The 19,342-nt window shown below is 39.9% G+C and overlaps 1 protein-coding gene and 1 long non-coding RNA gene across 5 annotated transcripts in view; one reads left to right on the top strand and one right to left on the bottom strand.

The window, feature by feature from the left end:
- LOC113034360 (multiple epidermal growth factor-like domains protein 11) overlaps positions 1 to 19,342 on the top strand; it is a 265,441-nt gene that overhangs the window by 69,385 nt on the left and 176,714 nt on the right. For all 4 annotated transcript variants that reach the window (XM_080299954.1, XM_080299959.1, XM_080299956.1 and 1 more), the window contains exons 3-5: positions 1,836 to 1,979; positions 2,796 to 2,897; positions 9,397 to 9,497. In XM_080299954.1, coding sequence (XP_080156080.1) covers positions 1,864 to 1,979; positions 2,796 to 2,897; positions 9,397 to 9,497 — 319 coding nt within the window. In that variant the 5' untranslated portion in view covers positions 1,836 to 1,863. The remainder of the gene's footprint in view (positions 1 to 1,835; positions 1,980 to 2,795; positions 2,898 to 9,396; positions 9,498 to 19,342) is intronic.
- LOC145428208 (uncharacterized) lies at positions 6,786 to 7,361 on the bottom strand. Its single transcript, XR_013908445.1, has 2 exons — positions 7,037 to 7,361; positions 6,786 to 6,951 (listed from the first exon to the last, which is right to left on the bottom strand). It is a non-coding gene; the product is annotated as an uncharacterized LOC145428208 (long non-coding RNA).

Raw genomic sequence — 19,342 nt, 5'->3', positions numbered from 1 at the left:
TGGGAGAAATTGGTTTGCAACACCTCCGTCACTCATTTATCCATTCATCATCACCGTGATTTTCCCGGGCTGTCAGTGTGTGCGCCTCTGAAAAGGCCTGATGTCATGAGGAAAGGGTCTGCTGTTGAATTTTATGTCACTATCATCCCACAGCTGCCATCAACAATGCTCCCAGAAAGCATTAATTGTGCAAACACCCAGAGGATGTAGGCTCCTGGGTGGAGACGTTCATCCTCTCAGGCTGCTAAGAATTTAGACTGACAGGAAAAACTCGTGGTAATCATTGTGCTGGATATTCTTTTTTTGCATTGAATTGTACCATTGCATAACAAAGGTGATACATCTAGCGGTGAGAAATGACACTAAATTACTGTTAGTGTAATTTATGGGCACTGAAATTCTGCAATTTCTGCATTTTTAGGGAATAATTGACAGTTTCCTTTATGGTTGTAGTGACAGACACACAACCCTACAATGAGTTGTTGCGTTTCCTCAATGGTGTTCTCAGCATTGCAAGCTTGCTCTACTATTTAATTTTGCACAGTACAGGAGATTTCTGCATTTCTACGCTCTTTTCTTTTGATATGTATTCATCTGTCTTTCCCGTGCTGTACAGAAAATTACAGTGGATCGCCCCAAACACAACTTTAGCTACCTTGTGAATTGGTTGTTATATCGTTCTCATCTTAAGAAATGTTAGTATTTACTCCTCGTTGTGCTTTTCTTGTTTGCGTCCACTGAATCTGACATCGAGTTGTCATTCTGGCATGTGTCAGTTTTTCAGCACGTGTCACAAATATTTATCGTAATTACACTAGTTTGTTTCAATGCAAAGCATTTTTGTTTAGAGGGAAGAGTGAATGGTAGATGTTCACTTTCATACATAAATACATAAAGACAAGAAGTTGTGGTGTTTTTAGAGCAAAATCAGCCACATCAGTCTTTGAAGTTTTTCATGAATCTCTTTGTTAAAGTTGAGTTGAATGATACAAAACCAACTGACTGTTTATGTGATCATATGTGAAAACGCTGAGCTACAGTAACACAGTAACCTTTCTTTATGTGTCTGTCTTCTCCTTCTCATGCTTAAAGTGAAATTACAAGTCAGACACCAGTGTATCTTACCTATTATATCCAATATTAGGGTTTGAGAAAGCATGTTTTTTGATTGATTTATATATGTTACTGTTGGGCTTTATGGGCTCCCTTACAGGAATCCCTGCTGCTCGTTGAATAGGAGGGTTAGCTTTCCTATACCCCAGAAAACCTGTTCTTATTTTGCTCAATATGCTACGTACCATTCATTTGAACATGTTTCTCTGCCATTGCTATAACAAACCAGCCCAGCTAAGACGAGCCTATTTTATCCCCAATTCAATCTCCAAAGATTCAGAACAAGCACAGCAAAAATCATTACGAGGGTGGTTTTGTGTAACCCTGTACGTGGTGGAGGGAAAATCTCAGAACTACACCATTATTCTCCTTAAATAATAAAATTCACTTTGTGTGTCAGAAGCTATGTCCGCATGTGTTTCTGTAAGTTACACAGTTACAGTGAGCTGTTGAGACCATCATGTATTTGGGCCTCAGCTAGTTGAATGACATCATTTGAAATTTTGGGTGGAAATGAGTGTAGATTATATACACTTGTCAGTTATGTATTTAAAAAATGTTAATCTCTGTAGTGTTCTATAACTGTTGCTCTCAAAATATCCTTTGAAATCCAGTGCAGAAGAAATAAAAAGCAGCATAGACGTGTTAAAAGTTATCAAAACATAAAGTATAAATGGTGAACTCGTGTTCCTCACTGTTTTCGTTTCCTTCCCTGAGGACAGAAGGAGGAACCAAGGGAGGAGGAGGACGATGGCTACCGATGGAGTTTCTCCCCAAGCTCTGCTGTGGCTCAGCCTGAGCGGTTTGAGCTCCCTGGTGTCACCCCTAAACCCCGATGATCCCAATGTGTGCAGCCACTGGGAGAGGTACGTTTCCCCAGTTGAGTCTCTTCAATATTCAAAATGATATTTAACAAAAGAAATACTGCAGTGAACTAATGGACTGCCGCCACAAATCAAAGCTGAGGGTTTGCCAATAATCAAATGCAAAAGGGAAAAGGTTTACTCCTGGGGACATATCGAGGCTGTAAATTCAAAGAGATGGTGATGTGACTGCTTGAGTGGTCCCAGCACTCAGCAGTATGTTGGGTAAAAGCACAATGCTGTTTCTGATGAGAGCTACGGAGAGTGCAGGTGCTGTGATCGATAATGTCTCTGTGTAATCAGTAGGAATTGTGCAAATGGATATTACTGCTGATGATTATTACAGCTTTGACTTCTCGCTAAAGGTTAGACTCAGTTCAGTAACCTTTGTTCAACACAATGAAAACACAGAGTGAGCTCGCTGCCAGCTACGGAGGGTAAGGAAGATGAGTTTCTTGATAACAACCTGAGCGGTTGTGAACTTTAAGGAGAGTAAATGTTTTTTCCCCAGATGACTCAATGGCTATTAAAAGTTTTTCATATTTAAAAATTAGATTTATTCTAACCGTTGTATTTATAATGAGATCAGTGCTTGACATCCTAATAACCTGCTTTTGGATATCATTGACTAGTTGAGGAAAGAAAAAAGGTTTCTATTGTGAAGTTGGACTTACATTTATGTTATATTTGATGTTTGCAGTTAATACAAAAACGTATTTTAATATATTACATTTAATATTCGTGTATTCGATAATGACACAAGATTATCCAGAATTAGAAATTCATCCTGTCAAGCTGTTTTTTTCCCTGTTCCTCTAGTTATGCAGTGACTGTGCAGGAGTCTTATGCCCATCCATTTGACCAGGTTTACTACACCCGATGCACCGACATCCTCAACTGGTTCAAATGCACGAGACACAGGTATGCACAAAGCAACTCTCTTTGTTTGCAGTATTTTACTGTTTTAATTCCTTTAACATTTAATATTTTAGGGATTTTAAAAGAAGCTTTTTCATCTGCTAATTTTGTTCTGCCTAAAAAAATACAAAGAATTATTTCACTGTAAGACTACAAATGTGAAAGTAAAAATACTAGAAATGAAAGCTACAACTAAATAACCTTCCTCACTGATAAATAACTGTGATCAATGACTTAAAGGTATAATATATACATTTGTTCCAGTGGACAAATGAACAGATTTTGCTAACAGTTATCCTAAATGTTTCATTCAGTGTAGCTGTTTGTTTCAGTGACATTTAGATTATAATGCTAAGCAATGCTTAACAATCTTGACAAAGGTTTTGGCCTCCCGCCTGGATCAAATATTACCAGATATCATTAATGGTGACCAGGTTGGCTTTATTAAAAATAGGTCCTCAGGTGATAACATTAGAAGACTTCTTCATCTCATGCACAGAAGCGAATCTAACCTAACCCCGGTTGCGGCCTTCTCGCTAGATGCTGAGAAGGCCTTTGATCGGGTGGAATGGGGCTTCCTTATGACGACCCTCACAAGGTTCGGGTTTGGGCCTGGGTTTTGTAATTGGGTCAAAACTGTATATGCAAGTCCAAGGGCAGCGGTTTTGACAAATGGATTGGTGTCAGGGTTTTTTCATCTTACTCGCGGGACCCAACAGGGGTGCCCTTTGTCCCCGTTGCTTTTTACAATATTTCTGGAACCGCTGGCCTTGGCTATTCGAGCAAACAGGGGTGTCAGAGGTGTTCATGCAGGGGGTATGGAACACAAGTTGTTTCTATATGCTGATGACATCTTAGCAGTATTGACGGATCCCATGCAGTCTCTACCAGCGCTACTCACGTGTGTTGAGTCATTTTCAGGGTTGTCAGGTTATAAGATAAACTGGGACAAGTCAGAGGGCATGCCATTGTCAGCATCATGTCATTCTGGATGCGTTACTCCATTCAATTTTAAGTACTCACCTTCAGGTATGAAGTATTTAGGAATATTATTAAAACCCGACTTGGAGGATATTATGCTTTCAAATGTGGAACCTCTCCTCCTAAAGATAAAAACAAATCTGGAGAAATGGGGTGAATTGAATCTTACACTATGGGGTAAAATTAATGTGATTAAAATGATGGTGGTCCCACAGTTCAATTATGTTTCCATGATGTTACCTGTACGGATTCCTTTGCACATATTTGGTCAAATTGAGAAGTTAATCAAAGATTTTTTGTGGAATAACAAGAAGCCGAGAGTGAATATAAAGAAAATGTGGGCCTCTAAAGACATTGGGGGAATGGCCTTCCCAAATGTGAAGTTGTATAATTTAGCTTTTGAATTGTCAAGACTGGCCAAATACTGGACAGGATCGGGCTCTGAGCTGAGCTGGATGAAGATCGAACAGGAACTAGCGAGCCCCTTCACACCTTTGGATGTTCTCTCGCAGGGCGCGGCAACTAATGGACAAGACTCTCATGATAACCCAGTGCTCAGGTATTCCAAAGCTGTCTGGGTGGAGGTGCACAAGTTGTGTGGAGCATCTCATCTAAGACAACCTTATGCCTCGCTATGGAACAATATTGCTGTAAGGATTGGACGGAAAACTGTGTTCTGGAAGGAATGGCTTGTCAAAGGCATACGCAGGATAAGTGATCTTTACTCAGGGGGAGTGTTTATGTCATTTGCTGAAATAACCCGAAAATACAGTTTGACAAGAGAAAATAATTTTTGGAAATATTTACAAATAAGGGATTGTGTTACCAAAGGAAAATTTGCTCAAAGCTCGAATATGGTTGTGGAGTTCTTAGAATTGTCCAGTACAGCACATAGGGCGGCGGTTTTCTACAAACTGTTTAACAATCCAAAAAAAGAGATATGTGAAAACTTGAGGGTTATATGGCAGAGGGATCTGGGTTGTGCAATTTCTAAAGAAGACTGGCGCAGAATTTTGTCATTCTCTGATAAATATATAAGAGAGGCCAGGGGTAAATTTACTCAGTATAAATTAATACACAGGTGGTACTTCACTCCATCCAAACTTTATAGAATGGGAATTAGTCCCAGTAATGTATGCTGGAAATGTAGTTCAGATCCAGGGACATTTATGCATGCTATTTGGGAATGTGGGAAAGTTTATCCCTTTTGGCAAAAAGTATTGGACAAAATAGGAAGGTGGATTGGTTTGATGATACCCCTGTCACCAAGACTGTGCTTATTAGGGGATCGGTCAGTATTACCTGGGGTTTCAAAATATGACTTTGTGGTTATAAAGGTGGGGGTGATCGCAGCGGCTCGAGTTATTCTCAGTGTATGGAAGGAACCGTCTCCTCCAGAATATAATAGGTGGAAAGAAACTATGCTGAAAATGGTGTCGTATGAAAAGCTCTTGGCTAGGGTTAATGATGATAGGGAGGGTTTTGACGAATCGTGGGGACGTGTTTTTGGCTGAGATGGTTGGAACTTATTTGGTCAGGGCAATTATCTTTAGTCATGTTGTACGCTTGCTGCACTGTTTGTTTGTGTAGGCACTCAGTAAGGGAATGACTTAAAGATTTGAGTTAACTGATTTGAGTTTTTTTAAATTTTTAAATTTTTTTTAAATTATTATTATTATTATATTTTTTATATATTTTTTTTTTCTGTTGTTGTTTGTTGGTTGTTTTGTTTGTTTTTGTGTTGTGAAATGTTAAAAACAAATAAAGACTTCAATTATAAAAAAAACAAAACAATCTTAAAAATAACTTTTAATCAGATTCTTTTGATCAGGAATAACAATGCTGGACTAAACTAAACAAAACTAAACTCATCGTATTAGCTGTAGCTGATGTTAAGTCAAAGCTCAGGATTCTGATATCACTAACAAATTGCATTATGGGACAATTGTCTGAGTTGTAAACATGGACTATAGGGAGACAGATGTTGCTTCTGGGTCTAAAACTCGTCAGAAGATGAATCACGATTGGAAGCAGCAGCAAAGAGCTAAGGAAGGTCACTGAGTCAATAATTCATGGCTTAGGTAGTAATTGTCTACCAATTGCTACCATACTGGTAAGCAGTGTTGGTCAAGTTTCTTGACCAACACTGCTTACTGATTAATTAGTTAATTAATCAGTAACTAATTACTGATTACTTCCCCCAAAAAGTAATCCTGTTACTTTACTGATTACTTATTTTCAAAAGTAATTAATTACTTAGTTACTTTTTAAAAACACGATTTACAACCTGAGTAGGTGATAAAGTGATACATCTTTCAGCCCAATTCTACTTTTTCTACATAATCCATCATACAAAATGTAATCAAATGGAAAAGTCTCTTTTTAAAACTTGTTTTATTAGTTTTAATCTTTTAACTTTATGCATCAAGCAAAAATGTAATTATATGCAACATTCTCTGACTTGAATAAATTAGTTTAACATTTAAACTTATTTTCTGCACATAAAATAAAATAATTTTTTTTTGTGTTTACACTCAGTCTTTCAAATAGATGCAAGTAAAACACAGCAGAAAATAAATAAAGTCAAAGACTCAGCGGTCCTGTTGCTCTATTTTCACCTGTAAAGCAGGCGTGGGGCAGGCGGAGGTTTACCCTGGTGCAGGTGTGCCGCGGTCAGTGGAAGAATCCGCGAGTTTCTCTGTGAGTTTCCCATTACGTCGTAGCTACTCGGTGCTTGTTGGAAGTTTAGGGGTTTTTTCCCACGCACAGCGGACACTAATGTTTTTGTCACTTTTTATGGAATCAAACTCAAAGTAAGGTCAGTACTTCCACGCTTTAAACGCTGCACGTGTCACGGTATGGCATGGCACACCGTGGAAGGAGTGGGGAAGGAGGACCCAGGCGCGGTGCTCTATGTACAAACAGTGTTTATTTACAGAGTGAAAACAACGTAACAATAAATCCCCGTGTTCTCCCAGACTCCCGTGTCGTGTCTCCCGTGAATAGTCCGTGTGCTCTCTGCTCCCGTGTCAGCACCCCCCGGTGCTCGCTGCTCTCCGTGCCTTCCACGCTCTTCCTGCGGGAAACAATAGCGCAGCTGTCAGGACACTCAGAAATGGCAGGCATACACTTTCTGACTAAACTTAGACAGGGTGACTAACGTGGAGTCTCATGCAATGATCCCGCGTCGGTGGGAGCTCCAAGACTCTCTTAAGTAGCTCCCCCGACGAGGCCTGATCAGCAGCAGGTGTGTGGCTTCGGGTGTGGCCAGTCCCCTTGCAGGGCCACACCCTCCAGGCCTGACGCCGCCTATAAACAAGTGCTCAGCCACCCACACACACATATACACAAGCACAGGGAAGGGGGAGCAACACCAAAATACACAACAATAATAATAATAATAATATAATACATGACTGCTCAGGGATCCTGGGTCGCCCAGTCCCAGGACCCTGACAGCACGCTCATACTCTCTCCCGCACTCGATATATTATCCATTGTTGATCTGCACACAGCTGTTGTCACTAACGTCGCACTCGCTTACGTCACTGTCATGAGACATTCTTGCAAAAAAATCACAGTTTTAGTAACGCAGTAATGCAGCGTTCCTACGGGAAAGTAACGGTAATCTAATTACCGTTTTTGCAATAGTAATCCCTTAACTTTACTCGTTACTTGAAAAAAGTAATCGGATTACAGTAACGCGTTACATCTCTGCTGGTAAGTAATAATAGTAACACATTCAAGTGTTTTATTTGCATTCAACAGGATTTATGCTATGCTACACACCTTAGATGTAGCAACACGACAGCACAGTCAGAATCAAAGAGAGACTTTATATGTTTTCTAAAAAAAGGGTTTAAACTGACAGACTGACACAATCAGCTACAGAGTAACATTTCAGTGAGATATATGAACTTATCAGAAATATCTGGTATTATGTGAAAAATCTGCCAAGTGTGGTCACCATAAACCGTGAGATCAGTATCTCCAAAAATAAAGTGAACGTAGTTTGGCTCGTTTAAATGGCACTCCTCGTTTGCTTTAGGTATATTCAACAGCCACTACAGCTGGAAACAACTTAAATTGAAAATATGATATTTAGTTTTTCACTGAAATAAAATACAGCAACACTGCATTACTTAAACTTCTCATGTACATTTCTAACAGCTGCATTTTAAGTCATTGGTCAATACCTCATTACTTTATGGCTTTATATATAAAACACATTTTAGATATGAGTAGATATCACATCTACTTATATATACAGTATATAGTCATAGTCTCTTGATGCTGAGAGCAGCTCGGTTGCTGACAAACAGAGTTTGCATTGTACGGTCAGTAAGAAATGCATTCCTGCCCGTGCACTGCTGGCTCTGTTGTGCGGGCGCCGGGTCTATTGTGTAACTGACGCCACCAAAATTAACTAGAGAGACTTTATATGTTTTCTAAAAAAAAGGGTTTAAACTGACAGACTGACACAATCAGCTACAGAGTAACATTTCAGTGAGATATATGAACTTATCAGAAATATCTGCATTAGAGCCTCTTATTTTGTGTTTTGTTTGGGTTTACGGCAATGCGTGAAATTACCAAAATTAGACAGAGGATAGCCTAACATAGGAAACAGACAAGAACACCTTGTAATCCACTTATTTCAACAAAGTAACTGTATTCTAATGATCACCCTTTTAAACGGTAACTGTAACACAATACAGTTACTCATATTATTGTAAATACGTAACGTCGGTACATGTATTCTGTTACTTCCCAACATTCTGATGTCATTCTGATGAGCAACTGTTGGCATATCAGCTTCGATAATAATAATAATAATAATGGATTGGATTTATATAGCGCTTTTCGGGGCCCTCAAAGCGCTTTACAATTCCACTATTCAGTCACTCTCACATTCACACACTGGTGGAGGCAGCTACAGTTGTAGCCACAGCTGCCCTGGGGCAGACTGACAGAAGCGAGGCTGCCATATCGCACCATCGGCCCCTCTGGCCAACACCAGTAAGCGGTAGGTGCAGTGTCTTGCCCAAGGACACAACGACCAGGACTGTCCAAGCCGGGGCTCGAACCAGCAACCTTCCGGTTACAAGACAAACTGCCAACTCTTGAGCCACGATCGCCCCATGATGACCACATCAAGCTTTGTAGCGACTAGTTTAGTTTATCTAAGAGCTGATCCGTTTAGCTTAAACTGAAATATTAGAAAACATCCTTGTCCTTGAATGAGTGGAGAAACTCCCCTAAACATTTAAGTGCTGCTCATCCTTTATAAGTGCAGTGACTACTGTGTTCTTAAGCGACCTTTGAGTGACAATGCTGAGTGATGACATGTTCAAAGGCTTGTTGTGGGATGTTCTGGTGAAAGTGCATTCACACGATCATTTTCTGTTGTTGTGAAAATAATTCACTGCAAGCTTACATTTTTTGTTTTATACATCAGTGTGGTCAGCGCCACACATCTTTTAACATTAATACCTTTACTGTGTTTATGTCACTTGCACAGGATCAGCTACAAGACCGCCTATAGGAGAGGTGTAAGGACCATGTACAGACGACGCTCTCAGTGTTGTCCTGGCTTCTATGAAAGTGGAGAACTGTGTGTTCGTAAGTCCTGCAGATTCCTTAACACCATTTTAGCCTTTGTGTCTTTTCTACAACTGGAGTAAATCACGTTACCTCAAACAGATTCAATTCAATTCAGTTTTATTTTTACAATCAAATCACAACAACAGATGTTAATGAGTTTGTAAACTCATTACTACAAACCACATGACAATGTTCAGTCTGCTCACAGGGCAGATGTGCCTGGAGTGGGAGCAACAAAAGTAAATAGAGGAAGAAGTTGGTGAGTTCTTAACTATTGAAGAACACGGCGAATGTACGTTCATTAGACGGCTACATACAGTCCTTTGCACATCTACAGTACCTATCCACATCAAGAATGCAAAGCATGCGAGGCATGTTTTTTAGCTCAAACTTGTAATGCAGACCTGTTAGTTGGTGAAGATCAAGGTTGGGTTATGTTCACACTGTAAACGAATTGCTCTGGAGTCCAGATAAAACTGTACCAAGACTATCCGGTTTGTTTGGTCTGGACCTAAGTGCAATTACTTTGTTCATAGCTACACAAATGAATCAAACCAAGGGTGAAAATGAACCACTTTGATATAAACAGACAAAATACTCCAGGTCTGTAAACAACCTAGCTCACACCTAGGGATGGGTATCGAAAACCGGTTCTTGTTGAGAACCGGTTCCCACTGTTTCAATTCCTTGGAATCGTTTGCAAAAATGGCAAACGATTCCCTTATCGATTCCAGTCGCCCCGAATGACGTCACCACGTTGCAGAGCGTCATTTACCTGGCAGGAAACGGCGCCTAAGTGGCTCAGACGCTCAAAAGTTTGGTTATACTTTACGAGAACGGATGACAACAGGGCAACTTGCAATACTTGCAAAGTAGATATTTCATTTAAGGGAGGAAACACTACGAATATGCAAAAGCATTTGCTCACAAAACACACGATGACCTTAAATGAATGTCGTGTTTTTAATTCGCTCCGGACTCGTGAATCTCAACCCAGCAGCAGCGCTAACGTTTGCACGTCCTCTCCCGTTAATGCGGCAGGTAAATAATCAACAACAGTGCATATTATGTTAGCGCGATCTGCCTTATTACAAACCTGCCATTACTGTGCATTTAGATAACCATGATGAGACAGAGTCTGGCTCAGATGCTGCCAGTTCTCGCTGCAGTCTACCGGTAGCGTCTCCTTTCAGGCCAGGATAGACGAACGTCACCGAGCAGTGACTCAGTTTGTGGTCAAAGGTTTGCACCCGTTTGCCACAGAAGATGATTTTCAGTAAGTGAATGTGTTTAATTGTAGGCAGGGACATTACTGGATATTCTTGTGTAATTGCTACAGAATAATTTATGTTATACTTTGTTATTGCTACAGAAGAATATTTATTTTATTATTTTACATTTACATTTTTCCCCCGGGGACCCTGTGACACCCCACTGAAGAGCCGTAGGCTGGATCTCTTAAGATGTCACTGTTGGGTTTGTAAGGCCATGTTACTCCTAAATTTCTATCTTGTTCAAAGAGAAGATATAAAACAAAATTCTAAGCTAATCGACCTTAGTGTTCTCCTTTTTTAAAAAGAATCGATAAAGAATCGAATCGTTAAACAGAATCGAAAATGGAATCGGAATCGTGAAAATCTTATCAGTACCCATCCCTACTCAAAGTGTGCATTTTTGTGTTTAACAGACTAAGTCAGTCTACACTAGAAGAGTTTTATATAGATGCCACACCATTTACCTGTGACATGTCATGGTCCTGGGTCGGTGACCCAGTGTTTTGAGTTTTGTACATTTATTTTTGATCTCATCATGGTTCATGAATATTAGGGTTTTGGTTTCTGTTTTGCATTTCTAGAGCTCTAGTTCTCCTGGGTTTGTGATTTCTAGATCTTAGGTTTAGTTCTGCCCTCGTGTTTATTCTCTTGTTCCCCAGTCAGTCATGTCTCATGTCCTTCCTGTCCTTGTACTCGGCGTTCCCTCTGTTCAGTGTCTAGTCTGTGTCTGCCGCATGCTTCCTGTTTTATTTTGACAGTCCTGCTCTGTGTTCAGCCTCTGTTCCCCGTCTCGTCTGAGTAATTAGTACCAGCTGTGTCTCCCATTTCCTGATTACTCCGTCTTGTATTTCAGTCCTCTGTCATCCCCTGCTCTGCGTTGCATTATACCCTCTTTGTGCTGTGTCTCCTCCCTTCGCGTCCTGAGTATTCTTAGTTTCTAGGTTCCTGTTCTCCGGTTTTAGTCCTGCATTTGTGGTTTTGGTTTGTTTTTGTCACGTTTACTGCTATGAAGAGTTTCTCCAGCAATAAAGCTGCGCACTAAGTTAAATCTCTGTTTGTGAATCCGGCATTTTGGGTTCCATGGTCTACTGCGTCGATATGGACATGATTTATTTTTATTTATTATATTTGAATTTATTTTACTCCACAAACGAATGCGCACAGTGGTAAAATCCAAACTTCATCCAGGACAGAAACAACTGCTAACATGCTAACACAAAGGTATTAAGCTAGCCAAGAACCCAGAGTGCTGTTAAAGCTGAGCATACTGACACTAAGTAACCGGGTAATAAAAGTGGTGATGAGCAGTCAGACTGCAGGCTCTGCTCATTTTTCTACAGTAGAGTCACTGTGGTGACGAGTTTACACTCTTTGTGTTGGTTTTCATCTTTGCTTTGTGCTGACGGCTTTGTGTTCATACCCAAATACTCATAGAACGATCACACGGTTGTCCTAATAATTTGTGTTGATGTGTGGGGCCTCTAGGTTTATATTGTTAATTGGTAATTATGAGACCGTGTGTTTCATATCATTTTACAGAGAAACATGATGTAAAAGCAATGTAATGACTAGTATAATGAATTACTGTCTCCAGTGAATAACTAAGTCACATACTGCATTACTTTAAAGAAAAGCGTTCAGTGTAATACATGACCTTTAAAAACCCAATGAGAATTTATAAGAGAATCAACAACGAATCGAGTCGATAAGTGATATCGATATTGAAATCACAATCGCTAAATTCGTATAAACTCCCATCAGTGATTATAGTCCACATAAATGACTGAACATGTGTCACATTTTTCCTGCTAGTTTCTTCTTAGACACAAAATATAGATGCTATAAAAACCCAACAAAAACACACTGTGGTTGATCAAAACCAAAAGTGTTTGTTTGTTATCAGACAGCGCTTTCTCCTTAATATTCCAACCGCAAGAGAACATGTGTTATGCATAACGTGTCAGTGACAAACAAAACCATTTTCCTGTCATATGCATTGTTATTTTCAAACTTTTTCCACTTGATGCACGCACACAGTATGCAGGCTTGTTAAAATTGCAGTGTACCTTGTGGAACAGTCGTTCAATCTCAGTAGTTATCTTTTCACAGTTACCTATATCTGCTGTCAAAATGAAGATCAGTCGAGCTCTGTAACAAAGTCAATGTATTTCTACCCAAAGTGTGACCACAAGCAGCTGGAAGGAAACCTGGTAAAAGAAAAAAGAAAGACACTGAGCAAAATCTCAAACAAACTGCAAAATGTTTCTTTAGACATCAGGCAGCTCTGAAAACTGCAAATCCAAACTGTTTTCAGAGCTACGTTTGTTAGTTGTCTTTGGTCATTTGGATGAATTCATCAGGTGAATCAAATAATTTTGCATTCAAGTTGAAGAGAACCTTCATTCAGTATGTGTGTAAAAGATTGGCCTTATCATCTAGCTGTGTTCCCCGCTTCATGGGAACAGTCCATTACACAATTATTTCTGTCTGAAGCTCAAACTTTGCCAGTCAAAGTAAATAACAGCTCTTCAATCAGTTAAAAACAAACAATTAAACTGAGCAGATGAAACAACAGATGTTGTTTTCAGATCTACATGTGCACGATTCTTTATTTAAGTGTGAATCCAGTCTCATTAAGCTTCTGCTCTTAATTGTTAAAGAAGAATCCCACAACATGCTCTCCTGGTTCTGTCACACATCTACTTATGTTATCACGTCTGACAGTTGTTCAGACAAAGAATCAACTGAAATCCTTCATGTTTTTACATTTTTTCATGATTAAAATGCAATTAAAAGTGATCCTAAAAAGACTTTTATTGAATTGTGTTCACATGTTTTAATTAATCCGGGTCAAAAGTTGCAACCTCACAGTGTTGTAATCAGCAAAGCATAATCTCCACCGGGGTTTTTAAATGGCCTTGTTTCCATTTGCATGCAGTGTGGCACTACTATATACAGCTTTCTTTAGTTCAGTGTGAACAAGCAAAGGCCGCAGAATAACTGGGCCCTCAAAGGGGCATTAGAGTGCCATCGCTGTGTGAAAGTTTATAAATCCTGGGGAACTATGGCAAAACAAAACTGCTTATTTGTTCTGGAATAAATAAAATATATAAACTAATTTTCTAATTTTACTCTAAAATACTTTTTCTCCACTAAAGCCATGCAGTATTCACCAGGATTAACAGAATGCAGTGACTTAATTTTGTGTACCTGTGGCCAACTGGTAAAGACAAAGCCAAGCTAAGTGGCAGAATTACTGTTAACAACAATGCGACCTAGATTTAAAGGGCCTGACAATGCTCCATAATTTATTAACTTTTAGTTGTAAGGAGGAGAGAGCAGTGTAAAGAACAGACTGGGAGCAAAGACAATGCTATGAAACAATTAATGTAATTTCCCCAGAAATAAAAACAAATATACAGTTAAGGTAGCACTGAATGAAAAGATTACATGACTAAAAGTAATAAAACTGGTTAAACAGTTCTCTAAAAGAAAAAGGGTGTGGCGCGAATAAGGCACGGCGGGACCACATATCGTTATTCAACGTTATTTCGAGCCATCTTTACTTGCTGCGGCTGCAGCTCACAGGCTGCCAGCCGCACTTGAACCACACCACAAGCACCACACCAACGTGTTTTAACACGGCGGGCGTGATTGCGGATGCCGTGCTGGTGCGTCCACACGGCACCGCAGACCACGCCCCACCACAAAGGGAAATTATTTCAAATTAATATATATATAAGAATATAGCAGTCCCAAACACACAGAACAACACCAGTCCAGTTAGTACGTGAGCATTTACCACACAGTCCTACACTCTATCCAAGTCCAGTGGCTGTTCTGAAACCCATTTTCTCCTTGTTTCTATAACAGTGTAAATCAGCGGTCCCAACCCCCGGGCCTCGGACCGGTACCGGTCCGTGAGTCGTTTGGTACCGGGCTGCGAGAGTCGAGGCTCAGGTGTGAAATGTCTGGTTTTCAGGGTTTTTATCGGTTTTCAGCGTTATTTTGTTTTCGTTTTTATCGTTAACTCGGTTTTCCTGGGTCTTTTCACGTGTGTTATGAATAAATCTTTTTTTCGGTACGGGTACTAGTTTTATTTTGTTGTATTTATCCGCGACACCTTAAAGGGCGGTCCGTGAAAATATTGTCGGGCATAAACCGGTCTGTGGTGCAAAAAAGGTTGGAGACCGCTGGTGTAGACCATAACCGAATAGCAATCCTTCCTCAACTTCTGTCAACTAGTGTCAAGCTTCCTTCTGCAGTTGAAAATTGAAATGAAAAAATGTTATGAGTGTCTAAACCGAAGGCAAGAGAGTGAAACTCAGGTGCACATTCTTTATTAAACCCACACACAGAACAACTTGGAGCTTATGATGGTACCAGGTATGGTGAGAGATCTCCAGTGTTGTATGGAAGAAGGTGGGTTTAGTCAGCTCCTGTGACTGACAGAGGTACAAACTGGAACAAGGAACAAAGACAGTAGTTTACAAAATAAGCCAAGAGACTGGTCTGTTTGCCACAAGGAGCAAGCTGATAAGCTGGTAAAGTCTGAGTGGCTGAGCTGACCTATTTTGTACTTCAACTGACTGGGGTGATTAGACAAGGTGATCCAACCGGGGAGTGTAAAAGTCTTCAAACTAAAGAGCAGAGAACGTCTCTGACTTTGAGAATAACAACACAGACACAGACCAGAGGCTGACTATGATAGAAAAATGCTGCAAAAGCACAGAAAACACAACAGAAGCTGAATAAATCACATTGAAAGTAGAAAAAAATTGGGTCAGTTTATCTGTTCGTCTGTCTTTTTGTTTCACTAGCTGGTCCCACGTCCTCATTTTAAGTTTGACAGCGTTTTAGTAGGTAAAAGTCGATGCTTTGACATGAATTGAGCTGCGGTTTGGGGAAGGCCTCGAAGAGGACTGGCAGATCCCCGTGTACTAAATAGAAGTGAAGAAGTTGAAGAATGGAGAGGAAGGAGGGAGGGTGGGAAACGAGAATGATCAGCTTGCAGAACTGGGGGAACCCATATAGATGGCAGCCGGAAGGAGCGTGTTTGGAGTCGTGGTCCTGCTGCTGAAATTCCCATACATAATCTCCAACAGCAGTCTAACTGTCACTTCAACATATCATTTTCAAAGTTTGTGTGAGGGCAGATACCAATAATAGCTCGAGCTGATTTAATAAAATCAGGTGTTGTTCAAGTTCCCAGGTGAAAATCAGTAAAAACTCACATCGACAAACTTCACAACAATATAATAATTTATCTTATCTTATCTTATCTTATCTTATCTTATCTTATCTTATCTTAGGCCTCAGGGGACATGAGTACCTAGGTTGGCTTGACCTTCATTGTTAGTGCTAAAGCTCAGAGTTGACTTGAAAAAATTAGAAACCATATCGACTAATATGTCATATGAAAGGGCACAGAAAGAGGTGTACAACACACTTTACATTTTTTAAATACAGAGTCACAGTGACACAAGAACAGGCATCATGAAACATCGTGTTCCCCCTCTGAGAGGAACAGCGCTCTCTGAGTGCTCTTCACTCAGTTTGACTTTTCTTTCATCACAATGATCCCAAACACACTACCAGTGCAGTAAGAGCAAACATGGTGTGATCTTTTTGAGTTAACAAGTTACAAGCCATTAATTAATGTATTGATCTTAAATACGATCAGTCTTTCTCCATGATTTTCCCAGCACCAGAAATAGACTATACTATATATATACTATATATACTATACTATACTTTAATACGCATGTATTAAAGTTACTATTTAAAGAATGAAAAGCAGTGTGTAATCAAAACACTGTGAAGAATTCAATCATTCAGTCAGCAACAGTCAAAAGTCACATTTCTTTGACTTTGCAGAAATCAAGAGCCCATTATTTTCCAGTCCTCTGCAATTTTTAAGAGCGTTCAGCCTAATATGTTTTTAACTACGGCCGACTGTGTAGGGCAGAGGTCGGCAACCTGCGGCTCTTTAGTGCTTATAGTGCGGCTCCGCGTGGTTTGGGAAATTAAATTAGAAGTATTTAGCTGAAGTGTATTTTATTTATGTTAGTTCTTTTTAACTTGTAGTTCTAAACTGGAAGATTATTGTGATATTGAAATATAAAAATAAAATTATATTCTATTATTTTTTCATCGCTCAAATAAGCGTCACACTCGCGGAAGCCGGTGTACGAAACGCCGTGCATTTATCGAGACTTTCGACCCCAGGTAGGCCAGTTATGGATCTTTGGATCCACATTATGTCAGCAGCTCCACCGTGAACTATGTTAAAGACAAACACGCTCACGCCTCACAGACGACAGCTTACAGTCCTGTAGAGATAAAGTGACTTCGTACAGCCCCGACCTGCAGACGCTGTGCGCAGAGGTTCAGGAGCAGAAGTATCGTTGTAAACATATCACGGCAGACCCGACGATGTTTGCATGAACACGCTTTTCAGCATCTCTTTATTGACCACCACGCCCCGCCACATACATTAACCAGGTAAAATACATATTTATGCAGAATTTTGCAAATATCTATTTTTCATCTTTTAGCAGCATAGAGCTTTTTTTCAATTACTTTTTAAAAGTCAGGTCAAGGCTCCAAAAGCCCAGAGGAGATATGAGGGTGGCGGCTCACAACAGCTTTTGTTTGCTACACGGATCATTTTAGTTCAGCTTTCCTTTTGTTATATTTCTTTAAGAGTTCAAAATGTGTTCATTACATAAATAAAATGTCATTTTCTCTGTAGCACTTCATGGATTTCATAAGCAGAACACCTTAGTTGTTCACACAAAGCATAAAGGTAAAAAACAATATATACAGTGTTATCTTGATTTTAGATGTCAAAAAGTATTTGCGGCTCCCAGTGTTTTCTTTTGCGTGGAAACCGAGTCCAACTGGCTCTTTGGGTGTTAAAGGTTGCAGACCCTAGACTCTAGGGTCAGCCCAGTCACAGGGCAAAACCTGGAGAGGGCCTGTGGGTTCTGGTGGTACAGAGCTCATTGTCTCAGGTTCATGTGGCTGGAGTAGCAGTGGGGACTTGGCAGGCTTTGGATTCTCTGGAGGCTTGGGATGCACAGGGTTCACAGTCTCATCAGGACCAGGATGACGACTACAACATCTGTTCTTGGGAGTTGGTGGAGGGGGACCCAGAGTGGGCTCCTCATCCTCCAACCACTGGTTTGCCAAGAATTAAGTCAGCAAGGATCAGATTGAAGCAATGGGCAGCTAGTCCTCCAACATAAAGTACAAAAGGAAACTAACAACTACAAACTACTGAAACCTGAAATTCCTCTTTCTTGAGAATGTCTTTCAGATACTGTTCATCTATATATATTTTTGGTGGCGCGTCTTCTTATGTGTTCGATTGTTCAGCTTCCTCAGTTTTGTTTAAGAAAACACTCCACACTATGTTAAGATTTGTCAAGTTTAAGCCCTTCACGAACCCTGTTGTTAGTGTAAATATACTATTCTATGCCCATCACACTGCATCTTTGACATTTTTAGCAGGTTCAACTAAAGAAATGATGCAACAAAATAATTAGGTACATTTTAAAAAAGGTTCTTCTTCTATGCAGCTGGTGTTCAGGGAACAGGTTCTTTTAAGTCATGAATTGTGGCTTAAGACTATTGTATAGTACAGAACATACATTACAAAAATGACTACTATGACATTAAAATTGGTACATATTAATTACACACAGTATTTGCAGTATAATTTGTTCTTTAGCAAATAAAACTGGTAACATGAAGACTGTTAACTGTTAACATTAGCAGCACAAGCAGTTTTACTGGCTTTTTGTTTTTTTTATTCATGTACCACAATTAAAAATGAGGTTTTCACCATTGATTGATGTTAATTGATACTTGCTCATACAATGAAGAAGCAGCAGAGGAGTAGGCAGAGTATTTATTGCAGTGGAAATGCACTTCTTCTAGATTTATTATTAATCTTCAGCTCACATGACCAGAGTGAGCTGAACTACTACTACTACTACTGCCTGTGTGCTTAAAAACTGCAAGAATGCAAAGCAGCATTTACACCTTCTTAGTAACCATCGAACTGTTTATAGAAGCGAGATCCTGAAAATGTACAATTACACGAATTTGTAACTCAGAACATTCAAAACATTCAAACACGTCCACAACAATGTGAACATTAACAAAAGAAAATTTCAGTGACCATGCTTTGTATTTTTCTGGACACCCGCATTTATTCGGTAAGAGAACCCAATTATCCACCCCAGATGGTAAACTCTATAGCACAGTGTTTTCTTTTCTTGTTGATGAAAAGCCGTGAAAGAGATTCCCTGAAGGGGAGGGGGGCACAAAGACGAGTATATTGTGTCTTTTATTCAACATCTACATGTAAACAACTTTAGTCTCTCCTGCATGGCCTAGACAAATACCCTTTGACTCCATTGTGTGACACTACATCCTCCACCTTCTCACACACACACACACACACACACACACACACACACACACACACACACACACACACACACACACACACACACACACACACACACACACACACACACACACACACACACACACACAGCGTTTTTCTCCCATTGGCTG

This window comes from Astatotilapia calliptera, chromosome 1 (genome assembly GCF_964374335.1).
Source record: "Astatotilapia calliptera chromosome 1, fAstCal68.1, whole genome shotgun sequence".
In the NCBI taxonomy this organism is placed as follows: Eukaryota; Metazoa; Chordata; class Actinopteri; order Cichliformes; family Cichlidae; genus Astatotilapia; species Astatotilapia calliptera.
This window is presented reverse-complemented; position numbering and strand designations above follow the sequence as displayed.